This window comes from Phacochoerus africanus, chromosome 2 (assembly GCF_016906955.1).
Source record: "Phacochoerus africanus isolate WHEZ1 chromosome 2, ROS_Pafr_v1, whole genome shotgun sequence".
Lineage (NCBI taxonomy): Eukaryota > Metazoa > Chordata > Mammalia > Artiodactyla > Suidae > Phacochoerus > Phacochoerus africanus.
The window spans coordinates 263888491-263911838 of NC_062545.1; the positions used below are offsets into that span (position 1 = coordinate 263888491).

The following is a 23348-nucleotide window of genomic DNA, read 5'->3' on the forward strand; positions in this document are numbered from 1 at the left end:
CTGTGCCACGACGGCAACTCCAAGAGTGCAGGTTTTATCACAGGATTGTACACTGAGTACTTCTAAAAGAAGTATGTCTAAATGGCTCCTACAAAGATCTAGGAAAAAGAACACCATGAGGAGGTAGAAAGCCAGTAGAGAGCAGATAGTTCAGGGTTTCAGCATCCCTCATCTGTAAAGCAAGGGGGTTGACCAGATGATCTTTGAGCCCTTTCCAGTTTTAAAGACTATGATTCTGCATCAGTAAGGTGAGTACACATTAAAGGATGAATACTGAGGTTGGTCCCATATGAGAGATGATGAACTATGGACTGGATAAGGCTCTGTCTTAGGTAAATTTTCTTGCTTAGATACAGAACTGACAAGATGGCTCATGAGGTTCTCACTTGACTCTCAGGTTAAGCCCAAATTTCACCAGGAATCCTCTGGAAAAATCTCTGAAGAGGTCTGTAGGGTAAACACTTCTGGAATCTTGTGATTGGTACAGTTTCTCAAAGACCACCAGAATCTGAAGACAAAGACTTTTGACTCTACCACCCATCGGTTTTAGAGTGAAAAACTGTAAAATGTCTACAGAGGACTTCTGGTTTCAGCTCTGACATGTAAAGAGCTTGGAGGTCATCACTTCCATCCTCAAAACAAGAAAAAAGATGGGGAAGATAAGCAAACAGGAAATCGATGGCTTTTTTTACATCTATCAGAGAAACGAGGTCACAGGGCAAAGTGCCACCCTGAAAACTGGACAGACAAGTGAATACGGACAATCACAGCCGAGATCAGCTTACTAGGAGCAGATGTTGCTAGAGCCAGAAACTGTCAGGAGCACTTAATTGGTGATTGAAGAACTCTGGAGGCTGACTATGGACTAGAATGAGAGTTAGAAACTCCTGGGGGCTCAATCTTAGGGGGTCCCACATACTTTTGTGGGTTTTACCTCCAGACCCCAACCAGATTCTCAAGGCGGCTACAGGAGAAAAATCCCTCATGCTTCAGGCAGGGGTAGGGAGGAAGGTAATCATTTTGAAAAATGCCCAGGGTGTTCTTCATAACGAAGTCTTATTTGGCATGAGGGAAGGGTAATTGGACAACTCCAGCCTCTCTAGCCTTCCTGTCTCATAAGGGGAGGGAAAAAAAAAAAGGCTGAGAAACACTTCTGAACATCACGGCCCCAAGACTCAAGTCCACTAAGAAACTGAGATTTAACCATAAGACTTTCAAAAGCCTTCTCTCCCTAGTACCTTACCACAGCATCAACAGGGCTCCACTAAAACAACAGTGGATATGATAGAGGGCTGCAAAGCAATTTAGGAAGGAGTTTTTAGAGAAACCCAAAGGCAATTGGGGGGTTGAAAATAAAACCAAGGAAAGTGAAGCCTCTGGTACCTACAGCTGCAGCAATCATTAAATACAGCCCAGCTCCCAGCCAGGTTACACTTAAAGCCTGGTTGCCTCAGTTCTTAGTACCTGATATATCATATCCAGCTTTCAACTGAAAATTATAAGACTTCTTGAAAGACGAGAGGAAAGCACAGTCTAAAGAGACAAAATAAGCAACAAAACCAGATTCAGATATGACACAGATGTTGGAATTATTCAATGGAGAATTTAAAATAGTGATGATTAATATGTTAAGGGCACTAATGGGAAAAGTAGGCAACATTCAAGAACAGATGAGTAATATAAGGAGACAGAAACTCTAAGAATCAAAAGGAAATGCTAGAAATTAAAAACATCATAATAGAAAAGAAGAAAGGCCTCAATGGGCTCATCAATAGACCAGATACAGCTAAGGAAAGAAAGGAAAGAATCAGTGAGCCTGAAGTTACATCATTAGAAATATTACAAACTGAAATATTACAAAGAGAAAAAAAGAATTAAAAAAAAAAGAATGTCCAGGAACAGTGTCTTGGACAATGCAGAAGAATCGGATAGATTTGTAGAAACAAACAACCTACCGAGACTTAGTCAAGTTGAAATAAATAATCTGATCAGATCCACTACTTGTAAGGAGAGTGAGTCAGTAATTAAAAACTTCCCAACAAACAAAAGTCCAGGAGCAGATGGCTTCACTGACGAACTCTACCAAATATTCAAGGAAGAGTTAATACCAATCCTTCTCAAACTCTTCCAAAAACACATGAGAGGACTCTTTCAAACTAATTTTATGAGGCCAGAATTACCCTGTTACCGAAATCATTCTTTTGCATGTGGCTGTGTAATTTTCCCTTTGTTGTTTATTGAAGAAACAACGAAGAATTTTCCCTTCGTTGTTTATTGAAGAGGTATCTTATAGTTTTCAATATACAGGTCTTTCACTTCCTTGGTTAAATTTATTCCTGAGTATTTTATTTTTGATGCAATTGTAAATGGGATTGTTTTCCTAATTGCTCTTTCTAATAGTTTGTTATTAGTGCCTAGAGAGCAATAGGTTTTTTGCTATTGATCTTATATCCTGCAACTTTATTGCATTCATTTACTAGTTCTAACAGTTTTTTGATGGGGTTTAGGGTTTTCTGTATATAATATTATGTCATCTGCAAATAGTGGTAGTTTTGTTTTTTCCTTTCCAATTTTGATTCCTTTTATTTCTTTTTCTTGCCTAATTGCTTTGGACTTCCAATAATATGTTGAATTAAACTGGTAAGAGTGGATATCTTTATACTTATCCTGGTCTTAGAGGAAGAGCTTTCAGCCTCTCGTCATAGAGTAAGATGTTAGCTGGTTACCTTAGGTTGAGTTACCTCCTCTCTATACCTGATCTGTTGGGAGTTTTTATCATAAATGGATGTTGAACTTTGTCAGATGCTTTTTCAGCATCTATTGAGATAATCATGGTTTTTATCCTTCATTTTATTAATGTGGTATATCACAGTGACTGATTTGCAGTTGATGAACCATCCTTGCATCCCTGGTATAAATCCCATTTGATCATGCTGCATGATCCTTTTAATGTATTGTTTAATTCAGTTTGCTAATATTTTGTTGGTGATATTTACATCTGTCTTGGAATACCATCCAACACCATACATGAAATTTAAGTCAAGGTGAATTAAAGACTTGAATTGAAGACCTGAAACCATTAAACTCCTGGAAGAAAATACAGCAGTAAGCTCCTTGACATAGGTCTTGGTAATGATCTTTTAAATCTGACACCAAAAGCAAAAGCACCAAGAGCAAAAATGAACAAGTGAAAGTACATCAAACTAAAAAGTTTCTGCACAGCAAAGGAAATGACCAACAAAATGAAAGGACAGCCTACTGAATGGGATAAAATGACTGTGAATCATCTTGTGGTAAAGGGCTAATTTTCAAAATATACAAAGAACTCATACAACTCAATGAGAAAAAAAACCAAACAATATGATTTTAAAATGGGCAGAAGATCTGAATAGACATTTTCCCAAAGAATATGCACAGATGGCCAACAGGTACCTGAAAAGATGTTCAACATCATTAATCATCAGAGAAATGCAAATCAAAACTGCAAAGAGACAATCACCTCATGCCTATTAGAGTGGCTATTATTAAAAAGATAAGTGTTGGCAAGAATATGGTAAAAGGGGAATCCTTGTGCCCTGCTGGTGAGAATGTAGTAAAATGGTGAGTCCTTGTGAAAAACAGTATGAAGTTTCCACAAAAAATTAAAAACAGAACTACAATATGATCCAGCAATTCCACTTCTAGATATTTATTGAAGAAAATGAAAAAATTACCTCAGAAATACATATGCTCTCTCATCTTCATTATAGTATTATTTACAATAGCCAATATATGGAAATGACCTGTGTCCACTGATGGATAACTGCATAAAGAAGTTATGAGTGTTATTCAGCATTAAAAGAAGAATAAAACTGTGCCATTTGCAACATGGATGGACTTCAAGGGCATTATGCTATGTGAAATAAGACAAAGACAAATGCTCTATCTCTCTTTTAAGGGGAATCTAAAACCAAACCAAACCAAAATGACCAGGTTTTTCATAGATAACAGAACAGACTGATGGTTACCAAAAGTGGAGGGGCAGGGATAGGTGGGAGAAATGGGTGACCTGCTTTGTTTAATAAGCAAATAAATTGATTTTAAAAGAAAAGAATTTTTAAAAAGGAGAATATTTTGGGACAGTGGGACAATACAAAAGTCTAGACATTTATCAGGAATAACGGGAGGAGAAAAAAGGAAGGAAGGAGCAGAAGAGATATTTGAAGTAATAATGGCTGAAATTTTTCCAAAATTAATAAGATACCCAAACCAGAAATCCAGGAATCTCAGAAAATAATAAGCAGGAGAAATACCCCCCCAATATATATATATACACATACACCAATACATATCATATTCATAATGTAAAAGAACCAGAGACAAAGAGAAAACCTTGACAGAAGCCAGAGGGAAAAAGGCATTACATCCACCGTCTCATCAGAAACCATATAAGAAGAAAGTGGAGTGAAGTCTTTTAAACACTAAAGAAAAATTCTACGAACCTAGAATTCTTGTCTCCAGTGAAACTGTCCTTCTAAGGTGAAGAAGAAATAAAGACTCTCAGATAAACAAAAACTGAAGGAATTTGTTGCCAATAGACTTGCCTTGCAAGCAACGTTAAGAGAAGCTTTTTAGAGAGAAAGAAGATGATATAGTTCAGAAACTCAGGTCTACAAAAAGAAGAGCATCAGAGAAGGAATAAATGAAGGTAAAATAAATCCTTTTTATTTTTCTTATTCTTGACTGGTCTAATAGATAACTGCTTGTTCAAAGTAATAATAGCAACAATGTATTGGGTGATTATAGTTTAGGAATAAATGAAATGAGCAACAGCAACACTATTAGGGAAGAGAGAGAGGAACTGGGAATACTATCACAAGGAACTGGCACTGTCTTGGAAGTGGTAATAGCACTATTTGAAAATGGACTTATTAGCTGAAAAAGTACATTGCAAACTCTAGAAGGACCACTAATTTTTTTAAGATTTTTATTTTTTCTGTTACAGTTGGTTTACAATGTTCTGTCAATTTTTGCTGCACAGCAAAGTGACCCAGTCATACACACACACGCATATATACACACATTCTTTTTCTCACATTACCCTGCATCATGTTCCATCACAAATGACCAGATATAGTTCCCTGTGCTATACAACAGGATCTCATTGCTTATCCATTTCAAATGCAATAGTTTGCATCTACTAGCCCCAAACTCCTAGTCCATCCCACTCCCTCCCCCTCCCCTTTGGCAACCACAAGTCTGTTCTCCAAGTCCATGGGTTTGTTTCTTTTCTGTAGGTAGGTTCATTGCACTATCATACGGTATTTGACTTTCTCTTTCTGACTTACTTCACTTAGTACTTAGCATGAGAGTCTCTATTTCCATAGGATAACCACTAATTATTTTAAAGAATTAAAATTGATATGTTGAGAAAATGGAATCATATAAAATGCTCAATTAAAACCAGAGAAGGCAGAAAAAGGAGGTAAGATAAGAAACAAAGAAGAAGTGCAATGAAAGGAAAGCAGCTACAAGCATGGTATCTATTAATCCAACTATGGCAATAATTACTTTAAATGTGAATGGTTTAAATATATATTTTTTTGGTTTAAATATATTAATGAAAAGACAGAGATTGTTAGAGTGGATAAAAAAAGCAAAACCCAACTATATGTTGTTTCTAAGACACCCACTCTAAACATAAAGCACAGATAAAAAGTAAAGGGATGGAGAAAGATCCATCCAGCTCACACTAATGACAAGAAAGTTGGAGTAGCTGTATTAATTTTAGACAAAGCACGCTGCAGAATAAAGAAAATTATCAGGGATAAAGGTGGGCATTATATGATGATAAAGGGGTCAGTTCTCCAAGAAGCTGTAACAATCCTTAACATCTATGCAGCTAAAAACAGAGTGTCAAAATATGTGAGGTAAAACAGATAGAACTGCAAGGGAAAACAGACAAATCCACTATTATAGCTGGAGATTTCAACACCCCTCTATCAGTAATTGACAGATCCAGCAGGCAGAAAATTGGTAAAGATATAGTTGAACTGAACAGCGCCATCAATCAACTGGATCTAATTGACATGTATAAAATTCTTTATTCAACAAGGGCAGAATACACAGTCTTTTCAGTTCGCACAGAACATTTACCAATATAGGCTACATTCTCAGCCATAAAACACAACTTAACAAACTTAAAAAATAGAAATCATACGAAGTATGTTCTCATACCACAATGAAATTAACGATCAATAACCGAAAGGCAGCTGAAGAGCGCCCAAATATCTGGGGGTTAAATAGCACATAGCTAAACAATATGTGGGTCAAAAAATAAGCCTAAGAGAAATTTTAAAAAATGTTTTTAACACTGTGAAAATAAAAATAGAACTTACGGAATTTTGTGGGATGCAGTGAGAGCAGTGCCTAGAGGGGTATTTATAGCATTGAATGCATACATTAGACAAAATGAAAGATCTCAAATCAATTGTCTAAGCTCCCATTTTAGGAAACTAGAAAAAGAAGAGCAAATTAAATCCAAAGTAAGCAGAAGAAAAGAAATAATGAAAATTAGAGTAAAAATCGATGAAATTAAAACAGGTATTCGATAAGGAAAATCAATTAAACCAAAAGTTGGTTCTATGAAAAGATCAATGAAACTGATAAGCCAGGCTAAGCAAGGGAAAAAGAGAAAAGATTACTAGACTACTAACCAGTAATGAAAAATTACTAATATCAGAAATGAAAGAGGGTCATTCATCACTACTGGTCCCACAAACATTAAAAAGATAATGAAGAAATATTATGAATAACTTTGTGTCCACAAATTTGATAACTTAGATGAAATGGACCAATTTCTTGAAAGACACGATTCACCAAAACTCACATGAAGAGACACAGATAATCTGAATAGGTTTATATCTATTAAATAAATTGAATTAATAATTAATAACTGCCCAAAAAAGAAAGCACTAGGCCCTGATGGTTTCACTGATAAATTCTACCAAACATTTAAGAAAGAAATAATACCAATTCTCTACAATCTCCTACAGAATATAGAAGCAGAGGGGAATATGTCCTGACTCATTTTATGAGTCAATATTATGCATACTAGATAATGGCATTACTGGAAAGGCAAACTAGGGACCAATATCTGGCATTAAACATAGATGCAAAAATCCTCAAGAAAATATTAGCAAGTGGAATCCAATAACGTATAAAAAGAATTATACACCACAACGAATGAGATTTATTCCAGGTATGCAATGTGCTTTCACATTCAAAAATCAATTAATGTTATCTACCACATCAACAGGCTAAAGAAGAAAAAACATATGACCATATTAATAGATGCAGGAAAAGCATCTGACAATATCGAACCATTCATGATAAACAAACAAACCCCAAACCCCAGGCAAACTAGAAACAGAGAGAAACTCTGTCCACTTGATAAAGAATAGTTACAAAGACCCTTCAGCTACCTCTATACTTTTTTTTTTTTAAATCTTTTTAGGGCCACACCCACGGCACATGGAAGTTCCCAGGCCAAGGGCTGAATCAGAGCTGTAGCTGCCAGCCTATGCCACAGCCATGCCAGATCCTTAACCCAACTGAGCGAGGCCAGGGATCGAACCCACATCCTCATGGATACTAGCCAGGTCTGTTATTGCTGAGTCATGATGGGAACTCCTCCCTTCATACTTCATGATGAGAAACTAGATGCTTTCCCCCTAAGACTAGGAACAGGACAAGGATGTCCCCTCTCACCACTCCTGTTCAACATTGTCCTGGGAGTTTAGCTAATTCAGTAAGGAAAGCAAGAGAGAAGAAAGAAGAAAAGATAGATGGATTGGAAATGTAGAAATAAAACTGCCTTTATTCTCAAAGGACATGATTGTCAATGTAGAAAATCCCAATGCATTGGCAAACGTCTGGAACAAAGTGATTGTAGCAGGGTTGAGGGTACCAGGTTATTCTACAATAGTCAACTACTTTCCGACATACCAGCAATAAACACTTGGACTTTGAAGTGAAAAACCCAGCATCGTTTACATTAGCATCAAAATAAAATATTTAGGTATAAATTTAACAGAACATATAGAAGATGCATATGAAGAAATCTAGGAAACTTGAATGAGAGAAATAAAAGGAGATCTAAATAAATGGAGAGATATTTCATGTTCCTGGATAGAAAGATTCAATATTGTTAAGATGATAGTTCTTCCAACACAACCTATAGATAGATTTAGCACATTACAAATTAAAATCCCAGCAAGTTATTTGGTGGCTATTGACCAGCTGATTCTAAAATTTATATGGAAAGGCAAAAGACCAGAACTGCCAACACAACCCTGAAGAAGAACATAGAGAACTGACACTACCCAACTTCGAAATTTCAAAACTTACTATGAAGCTATAGGAATCAAAATAACATGGTATTAGTGAAAGGACAACCAGATCAATAGAACAGACTACAGAGCCCAGAAATAAACTCACACAAATCATCTGATCTTTGACAAAGGAGCAAAGGCAGTTCAATGGAGAGAGGACAGCCTTTTCAGCAAATGGTGTTAGAACAAGTGGACATAGTTATTAAAAAAAAGAAAAAGAACCTAAACACAGACCTTGCACCTTTCACAAAAATTAACTCAAAATGGATCACATTTTGCACAACTATACAAGCTTTAGAAGATGACATAGGAGAAATAACTAGGGACCCTGGATTTGGCTATGAATTTTTAGATATAACACCAAAGGCAAAATCCATGAAAGAACAAAAGTTGATGTTAAGATTGATTACGAACTTCTGCTCTGTAAAGATATTGTTGAGAGAATGAAAAGATAAGCCACATACTGGGAGAAAATATTTGCAAAAGTTAGATCTGATAACAGACTTGTATCTAAAATATACAAAGAACACTTAAAACACAACAATAAGAAAAAAAATTTTAAATAGGCAAAGATCTGGACATCTTGTTAAAAAAGATATACAAATGGCAAGCATATGAAAAGATACTCGGCGTTCCCGTCATGGTGCAGTGGAAATAAATCCAACTAGGAACCATGAGGTTGCGGGTTCGATTTCTGGCCTCACTCAGTGGGTTAAGGATCCAGCGTTGCCGTGAGCTGTGGTGGAGGTCGCAGATGTGGCTTGGACCCCATGTTGCTGTGGCTGTGGCATATTGTGGCAGCTCTAGCTCTGATTAGACCCCTAGCCTGGGAACCTCCACATGCCATGAGTGCGGCCCTTTTTAAAAAGCCAAAAAAAAAGAGAGAGGGAAAGAAACAGAAAAGACACTCAACATCATACGTCTTTAGAAAATTGCAAATTAAAACAATGTGGTACCATCACATACCTATTATAATGGCTGAATCCAAAACAACTGACAATACTTACTGCTGACAAGAATGTGGAGCAACAGAAATTCTCATTTATTGCTGGTGAGAATGTGAAATGGGACAGCTATTTTGAAAGACAGTTTGGTAGTTTCTTAAAAAGCTAAACACAGCCTCCCCATATGATCCAGCAATCACATTACTAGGTATTTGCCCAGCTGTTTTGAAAACTTATGTCTACACAAAACCTGCATGCAAATGTTTATAGCAGCTTTATTCATAACTGTCAAAAACTGGAAGCAAAAAACATGCCCTTCAATAGGTGAATGAATTAACAAACTATGGCATATTCATATCCAATGAACTATTACTCAGAGATAAAACGTGATGAGCTGCCCAAGTTCCCTTGTGGTGCAGTGGGTTAAGGATCTGGTGTTGTCACTGCAGCAGCTCAGATGGATCCCTGGCACAGGTTCGATCCCTGGCCCAGGAACTTCTGCATTATGTGGGTGTGGCCAAAACATTATTTTTAATTAAAAAGAAGAAATGAGCTATCACACCACAAAACAACACGGAGGACCCTTAAATGCACATTACCAAGTGAAAGAAGTAGGCTGAAAAGACTACGTACTGTATGATTCCAACTATATCACATTCAGGAAAAGGGAGAGCGACGGAGAGTGTAAAAGGTCTGTGGCTGATGGGTTCAGGGGGAGGGAGGATGAACTGGGGGAGGGGGGCACAGGGGATTTTTAGGGCTTTTTAGTGAAAGCATTCTGTACGGTACTGTTGGATATGTCACATTCTGCACTTGTCACGACACACAGGATGTACAACACAGAGTGGACTTTAATGTAAACTATGGACTTTAATTAATAAAAATGTATTACTATTTGTTCATTAAGTACAATACATGCACACTAATACCAGGTATTATAGGGGAACCTGTGCATTTGGGGGATATATGGGGATTCTCTCTACTATCTGCTCATTTTTTCTGTAATCTAAAACTATTCTCAACAAGTCTATAATTTAAAAAAATCCATAGATGCCCATATTCATGTCAATCACTAGCAGTCACCTTATGGGACAGCAGAAGTGTTGCACAAGATTTAGTTAGAAGACATGGGTCCTCGTCCAAGGGCTAGTGAGGCGCCTTTGGACGTGGCCCCAACCTGCCTAGTTCTCATTTCCTCAGCTTTAAATAGAGGCGCTGTGAGCAGAGCCGAGTGCTGAGCTTTGTAGCAGTGAAGCGTGTGTGACTGCGGCCGCTTGTTCCTGCAGGATCTGGGATGGCGAGCAACAAGTCCGAGTCCCCTTGGTGGTAGGGGAGCAGGTGGGAGAGGTGTTGGGGAGGAGGCCCCTGGATGCATCTGTCACCCTTGTAACCCCACCCCCACCCCCCAGTCTTACCAAACACAACCCTGCCCACTGCAGGTGCCACAGCCTGGGGGTATCGGGGGATGGGCAGTCTTTCCATCTTTACTCATCACTGCTGTCTCTTCCCAAGGCAGCATGGGACAGAGGCTTGGGACTGGTTCCTGCTCTGTCCTGGACCCCTCTTGACCCCCTCCCCACCTCGGTTTCCTCCTCCATGAGTGGGGTCATGGGAATAAGACCGTGCTCCTCAGGAGTGTGAGCTTTCAGTGCACAAGAGGAGTGCAAAACTGTGCTATAATCTGGAAAGCATGCACACTCGTCAAGAATGACAGTGGTGGTTAAAGTTTAAAAAAAAAAAAAAGAGCCAGGTCTACACTTTCTAAATCTTTACAACAGCCCAAGGTGGACGTCACTGGCCCGTTTTAAAGGAAACTGCATCTCCTGGAGCTGACGTGCTCCCCCACCCCCACCGCAGCCACCCAGGGTCCCAGATGGGCCGTGCAGGGAAGCAAACTCAGCCAGGCTGACTTCATGGCTCGCGCTTTTCCCACAACCTCCATCCTGCTGCTGCTGTTCCTGCAAGATCTGGGATGGTGAGCAACAAGTCCAAGACAAGGAGAAGGCTGCATAAAAAAATCATCCCACTTTTTTCCTTTTGTCATTTTTTTTTGAGGGGGCGGGGGGGTGGGACCAGACAATGGCAGAGATCCTGTGCCCTCACCCTGGAGGTGTTGGAGAGGAAGAAAAGGGCGGTGGGGGTGAACACTCGTCTCCAGGCGACACTCACCGAGGGAGGGGAACATCACTACAGAAGGCGCAGCCTGCACGGTAGCAGCCCCAGATAAGCGTCTGTGCGGGAGAGGCGAGCTGGCATCTCTGTTGGCTCACTTGCTTTTATTAAAAATAATTCTGACGCCGACTATTTTGTAAGCGTGGAGGGCACACATCCAGGGAGGCCCATCTGACTTTGAGATAATTTCAAGGCTGAAGAATGTCGCTTGTGCCAGACACGGCACGAGGTGCTGCGTGAAACCTGCCTTTCGTGTCTCAGAGGGAGGGGGCCAGCCATGTATATGCATAAGTGAGGCTCCGCTAAGCCTTCCAAGTAAAAATACTTTTAAATATTTCAGTACATCGTTAACCAAATACATTTCGGTTGGGGCTCATCCCAGCTGATGAAAGTACAGGAGGCAGAAGATTTGCATAAGTCGACTGAGGGAATTTGGTGAGAGACAGTCATGAGACTCAGACACCCACAGATGTCAGCTGATCGTCAGGGCCGGATCCCTCGTCCATCCCGCACACGTATGCAGAGCACCTACTATGTGGCGGGCATAGTGTTAGCCTTTGCTAAGGTGGGAACAACTGGGCATCACGGAGGTGAGTCTGGCTCAAGGGTCAGATGCTACAATCTAATTACACAGTGTTTATTTTTTTTGGCCACACCTGGGGCATGTGAAAGTTCCCCTGGCCAGGGATCAAACCTGTGCCACAGCAGGGACCTGAGCCACTGCAGTGATAATGCCGGATCCTTAACTGGCTGAGCCACATGGGAACTTCCCAGTGTTGAATTACCTCTGGGCTGGATGCTACTGGAGCTGATGGGAAGGGGGACCTGACCCAACCTGAGGGCTGAGGAAGTGGTGTGTGTAGGGGGAGATGCAGGCAGAGGTAAAGTGCCCCCTCCTCACCCTCACCACCAGGAAAGGACCTCCAAGGTGGCCGGCCACCTTGACTGGCCTGAGTGATGGGAGGGGTGGCTGCACAGGGCACAGGGCCCTCATTCACTCCCCTAGAATTGGAGTTGTGACACCATGACGGCAGGCAGATGGGGGACTCTGAGCTGAGAGGTGACACAGAAGGAGGGCTGGAGGCGGCCACTGCCAGCCAAGGGCAGGAGCACCCAGCAGATACAGGGAGGAGTAGGCGAAGCTGGTTTTCAGGGACCACCGTGGACTTGGGGAGATGCTGTATATGCTTTCTGGCCTGGCAGCTCTGAGGCTGGTGGAGCTGCCTTTCTTGCTAAAGGTCCCCAGCTTCACCCACCCTGCCCCCTTTTCATGAGTCAGACGTCTGGGTTTCTCTTCCCAGCCAGACACCCAACCATGCAGTGTAGGAGGGAGGGGCAAAAGGGGTGGGGATGGGCAGCCAGGGCACCAGGCTGTTGACAGCAATGGTCCAGGCCAAGGGCAAAGGCAGGAGAGGGCCGTCTTGGAGTAAAAGGAGGGGAGGGCCTGGCACTCGGTTGACTCCAAGGGGAAGTCTGTGGCCACCACATTCCTTCCCTCTCTCAGGCTTCGGGCGGCTCCAGGCAGGCATTTCTCCCTGTCTGTTCGCAGCACCTGCAGAGCGCCTGGCATGAGCAGGTGTCCAGGAAGCATCTCCCGAGAGAGGGGCGCCGTGAGAGCCATGTGATAACTACAGTAGCCACCCTGCTTATCCAGCCAGCGCAGACCCGCCCCGAGCACACTCTGCTTTGTCCTGTTTCATCCATCTCGACGGATGTTTGTATGAAGTGGACACCATTGTTATCTCCACTTTTCAGATGAGTGTGAGGCTCAGAGGAAGTTACATAACCCACAGAGATTACAGAGCTTGCAAGTTAGCAGGCTCCAATTTGAAGCCAGGCTTCTCTGATGCCAGAGCCCGTGGCTTTGGTTATACGGCTGGTCAAACCCAGCTCCGCAAAGGGGGGCCTGTAGATGAGGTCAGGAGTTCTTCAAGCAGTGGAAGAAATGTGTTTTATTTTGGTCAAAGAGCCCACAGCACACAGGAGACATTAAACATGCCACTCTTTGCTCTCCCTCTGCAGGCAAGGTGTGTGAGGGTGTGCCGTACACACATGTGTGTGTGTCTCGTGTGTGCTCGGGTAGGTGGAGAAGGTGGGTGGGAAAGACTCTCAAATCCATTTTTTTCTTTGCTTTGCAATCACGTTTCCATTGCCCACTGCGAGGGACCTCTGGCTTATAGCTTAAAACAGCCCAACATCTGGCTGCGAAGTAACAAAGCTGTTCTGAAGCCCCCAGATGTCGGCCATGCGTTAGTTGGACAAGACACCTAGGTGCTGGGCTCCAACATTCCCTTTGCAAGTGACATGTTTGTCTCTTCCAGATGACTCTAGGAATACTGTCCTTTATTGCCTCATCTTGATGCTCTCCTCGTCTCTTGCCACAGAGAAGTGAATTCCACTCCAGGAAGAGTCGAGAGCAAAGCCTCAACGATAAGGAGGTGTTTGTGAGTGCAATTTACAAAATAACTGCATCTTCAGGGACAAATTTGTTTCTTTGTTGGATTCCGGGCAGTGAGAGGGCTACCACGCCCCAGTTTTGCTGATAACACCCTTATTTAGATTTCTGTGTTCTGCTAGAAATTCTCACATTGGAAATTGAAATCTTTTTTTTTTTTTAATGACAATTACATTGGTCCGCTGGAGAGCGTGAGACTGCATATTACTAAATTCTACCAAGCTCCTAAAGAGTCATCAGCATTCTAACAGAGATGAAGGTGGCCTATTTAGGGAGTGATGGGCATGGGATGCAGATGAGGGCCCCTCAGGTGGAGGGAGGCAGGAAAGGGGCTGCTGTTGGGGGAAGAGCCTTGTGTTAGATATGGGTTATTGTCAAGTCCTAGCTTTTGCTTTGGGTCATGAGAGTGTGGATGTTTATTCCATTATTAAAAATAACTAACTCGGAGTTCCCATCGTGGCTCAGTGGAAACAAATCTGACTAGCATCCATGAGGTCGCGGGTTCAATCCCTGGCCTCGCTCAGTGGGTTTAGGATCTGGTGTTGCCGTGAGCTGTGGTGTAGGTCGCAGATGTGGCTTGGATCCCAAATGGCTGTGGCATAGGCTGGCAACTATTGCTCCAATTTGAGCCCTAGCCTGGGAACCATAGGTGCGGCCCTAAAAAGACAAAAAAACAAAACAAACAAAAAAACCAAAAAACTCAAAAAAACTAAATGCAGCAGGCTATGCACGGACTAGGACGGCAGTGTCTCGTGAACCAGGGATTATGGTTAACCCAATTCTATGCACCTGAGGTGCAATTAAAAAGCAATCAATAAAAAGACCTGTTTAGAAAGATGGTCTGAGATTTAGATTTCATAACATGCATGCATTTTCTTACTAGCTGTGGGTTTTTTTCCTCTCCAATCTTTTTAAACACCATTTTTTTCTTCTCCATTTCAATAGCAGGGTCTCCTCAGGCAGGGCCAAATAAAGGCTCATTAAAGCCTCAAGCATCAGGAATCTGGTTAAGCCCCTTGGTGGGTCCAAAGTCTCATTAAGGCAGAAGGAAGGTCTGGGCTGGCTTCCAGAAAGGGAAGGTGCATTCGCTCTTGGACATACCTGGGCTTGGGTGTGGGGTGAGGGTCTTATCCAAATGGGCTGGTGTTTTACACTGGACAGTAGGAAAGCAGAGGGAGAGCCTTAGAGAATACCGCTAGTCTAAGGCATGTTTCTCACACTTGGAACTCTCTGGTGTGGGGGTGTGGGACATTTTTTGGGGGGAGGGAGGTTTGTCTTTTTAGGGCTGCACCTGTGCCATATGGAAGTTCCTAGGCTATGAGTCCAATCGGAGCTACAGCTGCCGGCCTATGCCACAGCCACAGCAGCACAGGATTCAAGTCACATCTGTGACCTGCACCACAGCTCATGGCAACACTGGATCCTTAACCCACTGAGCGAGGCCAAGGGTCAAACCCAAGTCCTCATGGATACTAGTCGGGTTTGTGACTGCTGAGCCACAATGGGACGTTTTTCTGTTGGCATTCGTCTGCTCATCAAATGTTCACTGGGCACAGGGTGATATGCTTTTGCATGCTCTGGGCCTTGCGGCAGGCCTTCTGGGGTACAGAACATGGAGTGAGTGCCTTTTTTGGGTCCCACACCATGCTAAGTACTTTACTTGTGCTCTCCTCATTCTCACGGTGCCCCTCCTTTGTCCCCGTCAGAGTGCTGGCCATACCCTGTCTACAACTGTCAACGTACATCCTTTTCATCATGTGCCCAGAGACAAGGGGTGGGCACTGCTCAGTTTGGCCCTGGACTGGGGGCAGCATCCTGGGCCAGGTAGGAAGCTTGAGTTCAGATCTGGCCTCTGCTATTCACAGGCTATGAGATTTCAGACAAGTCCCTTTTGCTCTTGGAACGTCAGGCCCCTCCTCCGTAAAATGGGATATGACTACCCACCTCAACCGTCTGGTGTGAGAATTAGCAGTGATTTTTGCACGGAGGAGGTGATCTCGAAATTGCAGTTAATAATGAGTGTTATTCCACACACTCAGGGCTGACGCTTGGCGGAAAGGCCTGGAAGATCCGAGTCCCAGGTGCGTGCGTCAGTGTGTACTAAAAATAAGTATTTTTTCCCATCTCCTTAGCTTGGTCAGCAGATGGAGAGACCCTGCAGACCCCAGAAAACCTCACCCCGAGCCCCTATTGTGGGTAGCCCTGTGGATTCCACTTACGGGAGCAATTCAAGAGGCAAACAAAACATGAAAAGCGACTCCGAATTAACAATGGGCCAGATGGTAATGCTAGTTTGAAGCAGTAAAACATGATAAATAGCTTCCTGCTGCTACTCCTGATCAATTTCAATATTTAATAATTCCACTGCCACCCCCAACCCCTCCCCGGCCCCCTCCACAGGCTCCCACGATGACGTCCCGAGTTCGGCTCACAGAGCAAACACTGCTTCACTTTCTGGAGGCATCAGCAAAAAGCAATGGCTCGACTGTCACATGAGCGCTCCAGGTCCTCGAAATGGTAATTAACCTGCCTATGTCTAAGACGCTCTCCTGGTTGCCAGGGAAGGTGGAAGGGAGCTCCAACTGCGGAGGGCGATCGGATAAGAGCGCTCACCTTGTTGAAATCAATGGGAATTATTAGCTCCTGAGTTTTGCTTCCGAACTGAAGAAACAGGGGCAGTGGGGAGCTGGATAGTCATCTTACTCTAAGACCAATGGGCAGGAGGAAGCAACCAGAACGGGACTGTGGAGGCTTGGTGTTAAAGCCTTACCCGCTGGCCATGCCTCTGAGCCTTAACTTCCTTTTCTGTAAGACGGAGGTAATCACATCTACCTCCAGGAGGATTCTAGCCCATGCTGCTCACGTTCAGTGCTCAGCGGACTGCTCGGCACATGGGAAATGCCCAATGACTGGCAGCTGGAAGCATCATGATCGAATGTGAAGCCAATTAGCAAATGGTGCCTCAGTGCTGGCACCTGCAGGAAGGGGTGCCGGTCCCTATGGTCAGCGAGCTGTAGCCCAGGGCAGATCAGAGGTGTGGGCGGGATCTGGCAGGGAGCACCCCGCTGGTTCTCCCCGGTGGCGCCCACTGACGATACGAACTGCCTTCGAGGGCTCCCCCAGGCTTTCTGACCCTCCCACCCAGGGCACCCCAGAGAGCAGGTGCTGCTGGCACCGTTTACAGGGGAGGGCACGGACATGACCAGGTGAAACAGCCTCAAGCTTACGTTGTAGGAGGTGGTATTGTCAGTTCTAACCTGGGTCTCCCAACCTAGCCCTCTACTGCCCCGGGCCCCAATTTCATGTACTCGTGGCCCTACTGAAGGAGAAAACTGCTCCCTGAGGCACCCCCTCCTTGTGTCCCTTTTCTGAGGAGGCAGCTAAATGGAGGAGGATAGCCTGTTGCCAGATCACCTGAGCTGCAATTGACTCTGAATTATGGATGGTAATACCTACTGCACTGGTTCTCGAGGATGTTTAACGAGAGAATGTACATGAGAGCATGCTGTAATTTTGTGATGGGCTGTGCAAATGTCAGGTGTGGTTATTACGCCTTTTTAGAAAAACCCTCTGGGAGGTAAAAGATCAGAAATTCATCCACCCAAAAGTGCATTCTTCTTATGGAATTCTTCAGCGACCCCATATAATCTAGAGAATCAAAATCAAGCTCTTTGGGGGGCATTCAAGGCCTCGACAGCTCCTGTAATGCCATCTCTGCCCCTTCCCCCTGGCTCTGACCCGTCCAGGCGACTTGCGGTGACCTGAGATTTTCATGTATGTCACTGCCTCGGCCAGGCAACTCCCCTGCAGGAAGGGCCTGCCCACCCTGTCGCCCGGCTTATCCTGCTCAGCCTTCTGCGAGAAGCCCTCCTTGGGTCTCCCTTGCTCGGGAGCTCCTCGGCTGGGTTTCCTTACTGCCTCTCTGTGGGTCCCTCCATCCTGGTATGCATCACACTAGCTACTGTTATGTGCACCTCTGCTTCCTCAGTCTGCAGCCAGCTCCTTCTGGGCCAGAACCAAGCGCTATTCCCTCCAATCCATCCTGGGTCCAGCCCAGCTTGTACCCAGGGAATGTGTGCTGAGGGATGAACCAACCAATGCATAAGTAAACATTTCCCATATAAGCGGAATCGAAGCTTTCAACAAAGGCAAAGGAGTCCGGGGTGGGAATAGAATGCGGCTGGGCACAGCCCTGGTAAAGAATTCAGGACAGTGCTCTTGAACTTAAACTCACCTCAATCCTTCCAGTGATGTCTAGAGCTGAGAGGGTAATGGAGCAGGACTTTCTGGGGCCTTCCTAGGACAGAACCCCACCCCCTCCATGTCCTCTGCCTGTTTTTCTACAGTTTGTAGAAAAATTTAGCCTCCTAGGCCTTCCCTGAGTTCCAAAGGATGACTTTAATCAGACAAGTGAGAAAATGCAGAAACAGTCAAGCAAGACAAAATAATTATAGTTTAGCCATTAAACAAAGTCGAAGATCTTTAAGTACCTCTTCAAGGGCTATAAGTAATACTCTGAGCCACATCCTTTGAGCTGCTTTTCATTTGGGGTCCTTCAGGGCCACATCTGTGGCATGTGGAAGTTCAGGCCAGAGATTGAATCAGAGCTGCACCTGCCAGCCTACAGCACGGCCACAGCAACTCAAGACCTGAGCTATGTCTGCAACCTACACCGCAGCTCACAGCAACACCAGATCCTTGGACCCACTGAGAGACGCCAGGGATCAAACCTGCGTCTTCATGGATACTAGCTGGGTTCATTACAGTTGAGCCACAACAGGAACTCCCTCCTTTGAGCTGTCTTGCAGACACTGAAACCTGCACCCCAGGTGGAAGAAATTAACCGTATGCTTCCCAAAGCACATAGGCCCCAGACCGGTTGATATTGTCTCCTGATTGCCTCAGAAGACTGTCCGTGAGCTGATCACGCACCCTACAGTCCCCCTCCCTCACCCCATTTTCAAAAACCTTTCCCTGAAAGCCATTGAGGGGTTTTGAACACTAGCTGTCTGGACTCCTTCCTTGGAGCCCTGCAATAAACACGGCATTATCCTTCACCACAACCCGCTGTCGGCAGATTGGCAACCGTGCATGGGTGAACAGACCCAAGTTTGGTTCAAAAACAACAAGATGCCCTCCCTCCTCTCCTCACCCGGACGCTTAATAAGAAGGGACAGGAAATGTACTGCCCGCCCCCATCTGCTCTCCCGCAGGACGCGGCGGGGGCCGGCCATCAGGTACCTGAGTCCCGCTGGTCCACGGTCATGGAGCTCCACCGTCTCGTGATGTCGATGTAGAGGATGTCCACGGCAGCCATGGACAAGCTGCTGCTGCTGAGCCTGCAGCTCCTGCCGAAGACGGGAAGGGATACGTCACGGGCCAGACCCAGCCTGTCCCGCCCGGCCCCACCTCCAAGCCTTGGCTCCCGCTGTGTGCCCCCTCCCCCCGCACAGCTGGAACTGGTGCAAGGTGAACGGCAGGGGATGGGTGGGAGAGGAGGCTGAAACTGGAAGTTGAGGTTCGATCACGTGGGTTCCTATAATTCGGGTAATCAGGGGTCAGAAGGGCTGGGAAGAGGAGGGGCTCTAGGATGGCAACTCTTGCGCGGAACCTGGCTCTGCCACTCAGAAGTGGATGGCCCTGGTGAAACTATTTCCCCTTCTTGAGCCTCAGTGTCCCGCCCTATAAAACAGGCAGCCTTTGTTACAGTCATTGTGGCCTGGGAACAGGGGAGGCACGCTGAAAAGAGCATGGTTTCAGCATCAGGGAGACCAGCATTAAAACCCTGGCCCAGCTGCTTCTTCTAGCTGCGTGGCCGTGGACGCTTGGCTTAAATCTTCGGTGCCTTTCTTTGCTGATCCCTAAACTGAAGAGAACACCACCCTCCTGCATGGCAGGTGTGGAGATGAGATGAGACACTGCATCCCAAGGCCCTGAAATGATGCCTGGCCCCTGGCTGGCCCACGACAAACGTTGGTTCCCTTCCTGCTCTCCCTCCACCCTCTTCCTCTTCCAGAGCTAGAACCCTCTTGGCCCCATCAGAGGCTGCCTACGGCTGACCTGTCAGTGAGCAGCCCCGTCCTGTCTAGAGAAAGGGAGCTCACCATTTCTGGGTACAAGAGCTTGGGCTGTTCAGAATGGAGGTGGCCCTCTGCTTGTCCAGAGGCACCGCCTCTCTGAACAGGGTCATACTGGGAGGTGAGTTCCCGCACAGGCTGGGAATCCTGAAAGCTGGGCCTCTGGGGCAGCTGTCCATTTAGCTGAATTACATTCCATCTGCTTTCAACTTTCCAAATGTGTCCACATCCGTCACCCCAGCTAATGATAAAGTGGCCCCTCGGTTTCCCATTTGTCATCGTCCCCTGGGTGAAGAGCTCCCTTAGGAATCCACCGGGCCAGGGCTTGATTGGCAAGCAGGATCTGGTCATTTCAGGGGTCCTGACATGGCTGGAGTGGTACCCGGCCGAGGCTGGTGCTCCTTATATGCTGGCATCCTCCCTCCCTCCCTCCATCCCTTCATCCCTCCTTTCCTTCCTTCCTGTCTGTATTCCTTAGGCCATCAATTCACATCCAGCTTCCTCCTGGGCTCCGGCTCCGTATTTCAATCACAAGTCACCATGGCAGACTTCAAAGCACATCAGCGCACGGTTATTGAGCCCCAGTAACAACATGTCAGTGGACGCAGAGCTTTTCACGTTACCTGTCACCGAGATGGCTATCTCTATTGGGTTCTGCGGGGAGCCACGCTCCAGTCTCTCCCGAGGAATTCTAACAACCTGAACCATTCATTTCCAAAGCTTCATTAGAAACAGCTACTGGTTTTCTCTAATTATCGGACCAGTGTCCTCCGGACAACCCGCTCCCCACAGGACACGAGCTCTGCCTGGCTGGCTCTGTGAGGTAATGAAGTAGAAGAAGGGAAACCACACTGACCACTGGTATATAGTTATTTTTTTCCTGACAGGTAGAAAATAGAAGTGTCAAACTTTGAGTAGGAGCCGTAATTTACCAAAGAGATTTCTCCACTTATCCCCTTTCCAAGGTAACTTATCTTTCCTAGTGATACCTGCAAACACAGTTGACGGTAACATCTGCTACTGGGACAGGGGACGGGGTGCAGGGGAGGGGGGGTGGAATCCATGCTGGCCACAGTAGACAGGAAGTGCTTTAAAAGCATTTTGATTCTGTAGGCACTTCTTGGGTTGCCATTTGTATGCAAGGCCCTTCCCTGCCTGTTAGCTCTCTGGATCTTTACACAACCACGTTGTGAGGGAGGTGTTTTTGGTCCCCATTTTAATGACAGGTGAGCTGAGACCACAGAGAAGGGACATGACTGGCCCAAGATCACAGAGCAGGGATTCACAGCCAGGCCTCTCCTAGAGGATGGAGTAGGAAACATGGGAACTTTGGGGAGAAGCGGGGAGGTGGCTCAGCTTAGAGCTGCAGGAAGAACCCAAGATTCGAGAGACAAAGTCTCAGGTGGCCCAGTAAGGCTGGAGCCTCGAGAGGGGCCCTGTTGGGAAGCTTTGGGATATAAACAAAGTCACCTGGAAACAAGTTTTCCTAGGTTTATCCTCACGGTCATCAAATGTTTTCAATGGACTCAAACAGGGAATGTCTCCAAAGGTCAAGACTTTTCATCCATCCGTCCACTCAGTAAGGAACTGATTTGCTGTCCTCTATATGTAAGTGGTATTCTGGGCTCAGTGAGGGACGCAGAGCTGGATCAGTCTTGGGTATGGCTCTCAGAGGGTAGAAGTGGTCTCAGAGCCTGGGGTAAAAACCTGAAGGCTTGGTAGCTCTTAATTGTCTGCACAGTTGCCCCTTATGCTCTGGGATGCAGTTCTTCAGATGACCAATGAGTGGTAGGGGAAATGCTTCAGTGGAAGAGGAGGCCAAGAAACATGGTAACATGAGAAAGCAGAAAGATTCCTAAGAAAGGATGGGCGAGAAACGGACAAGGAAAAAAAACAAGCTGTGGAGTCAAATGCACATGAGTTTGAATCTCGACTTTGCTGCGTGACCTTGAGCAGGTCATTAGTGTGTCTGCATCTAAATTTCCTTATTTGTACAAAGAGGATAAGGCAGCTCATCATACAAAGCTATTTTTAGGATTTGCTCAGTGCCAGGCACATTTGACAGCTCCCAGGCTTCTTCCATGATGTAGAACCAGTTTAAAGAAAGGTTTTTGGGATTTTTCAGGGTTTTTTTGTTGTTGTTGTTGTTATTGTTGTTTGTTTTGTTTTCAGAATTGAAAGAATAAGGGCCCATGGGATGGGCGAGAATCACAAATCATTCAAGTTCATTAGGAGCCTAAGATTAGAAAGATTTGAAATTATCATCCCCATGTCCTCTCAACAACTACTGACATCTCATGGGAAATTTAGAAACCAACTTTTTCCACTCCATAAAATCCTATTTATAGAATTTCTTTTGTGTTCATCCTTCTCTGTGAAAGAAAAGAAGCTTATTTTTCCTGGAGAGGTTTCTATAAGGTGAAAGCTAACAAATAATCAATATTTGTTTAAAAAAGGAAAAAAAAAAAAACCCACTATCTAAACATTGAAACATCTAGAGGGGGGGAAAAAAAAAAAGACAACCTTGGTTTATAATGTATATACTTTTAAAGGTTATTGATATCCCAGGCCTAGAATCTCAGGATATTGCCGGAAAGAGAGCGTCACAGAACAGGGGAATTTTCAAAGTCTCAGAGGAGTTAATGACAGAGGGGGAGGCAGGGCCCCTGACACTTCTATTCCAGAACATTCTAACGGGCCGGGTTGCTTCTCTGAGAGTGAAACCCCCCACAGCTGCCCATTATGCCGCATATTAATATCTTCTTAACAGAAAGGGGAGTGGGGGGAGAAAAAAGAAAAAGAAAACCGTTCTCTAATTTAGAAGGAGACCAGAATTAGAAACCACAAAGGAGGCGAGTGGGGATCTCCAAGCGGAACGGCCTCGCGGGAAGCAGACACTCAAGGTGCAGAGATGCTGCCTCCATTTTCTAGAAATAAACCCTGGTTTTGGCAAACCGTTTGATCCTTAGGCTGCGTAAATGGAAAAACGCAGCCTGTGCCAACTGATGGAGACACATTTGGAAACCGTGTTCTTGGTGAATTACAGAGAAAGTCCCCCAAATTAGTAACCCAAGGGAAGGGAGGTAACACAAACGCACCTCCCTCAGAGAAAGCTGTCAGATGGAAGAATCAGACAATTTCTCCTTCTCAGAGAAAGAGATGTCCCCACACCTCAGCAATTCTTATGAAGAGGGGGGAAAAAAAAAAAGAAAGAGGTGCTTAATTCATGGTAATGTGTGCTACTCTCATGTGCCTCGGGAGGAAATGACACGAAAAGCTGGTTAGATAGAGCGAAGTCTAGACAAGAGGACGACAGTTCATTATTTCT

The 23348-nt window shown here is 44.7% G+C and overlaps 1 protein-coding gene across 1 annotated transcript in view; it reads right to left on the reverse strand.

Annotated features, from left to right (window-relative positions):
• The window catches only part of TTLL11 (tubulin tyrosine ligase like 11), a 255043-nt gene that overhangs the window by 16593 nt on the left and 215102 nt on the right, over positions 1-23348 (reverse strand). Inside the window, 1 exon segment of the mRNA XM_047768318.1 lies at positions 19185-19291. Coding sequence (XP_047624274.1) covers positions 19185-19291 — 107 coding nt within the window.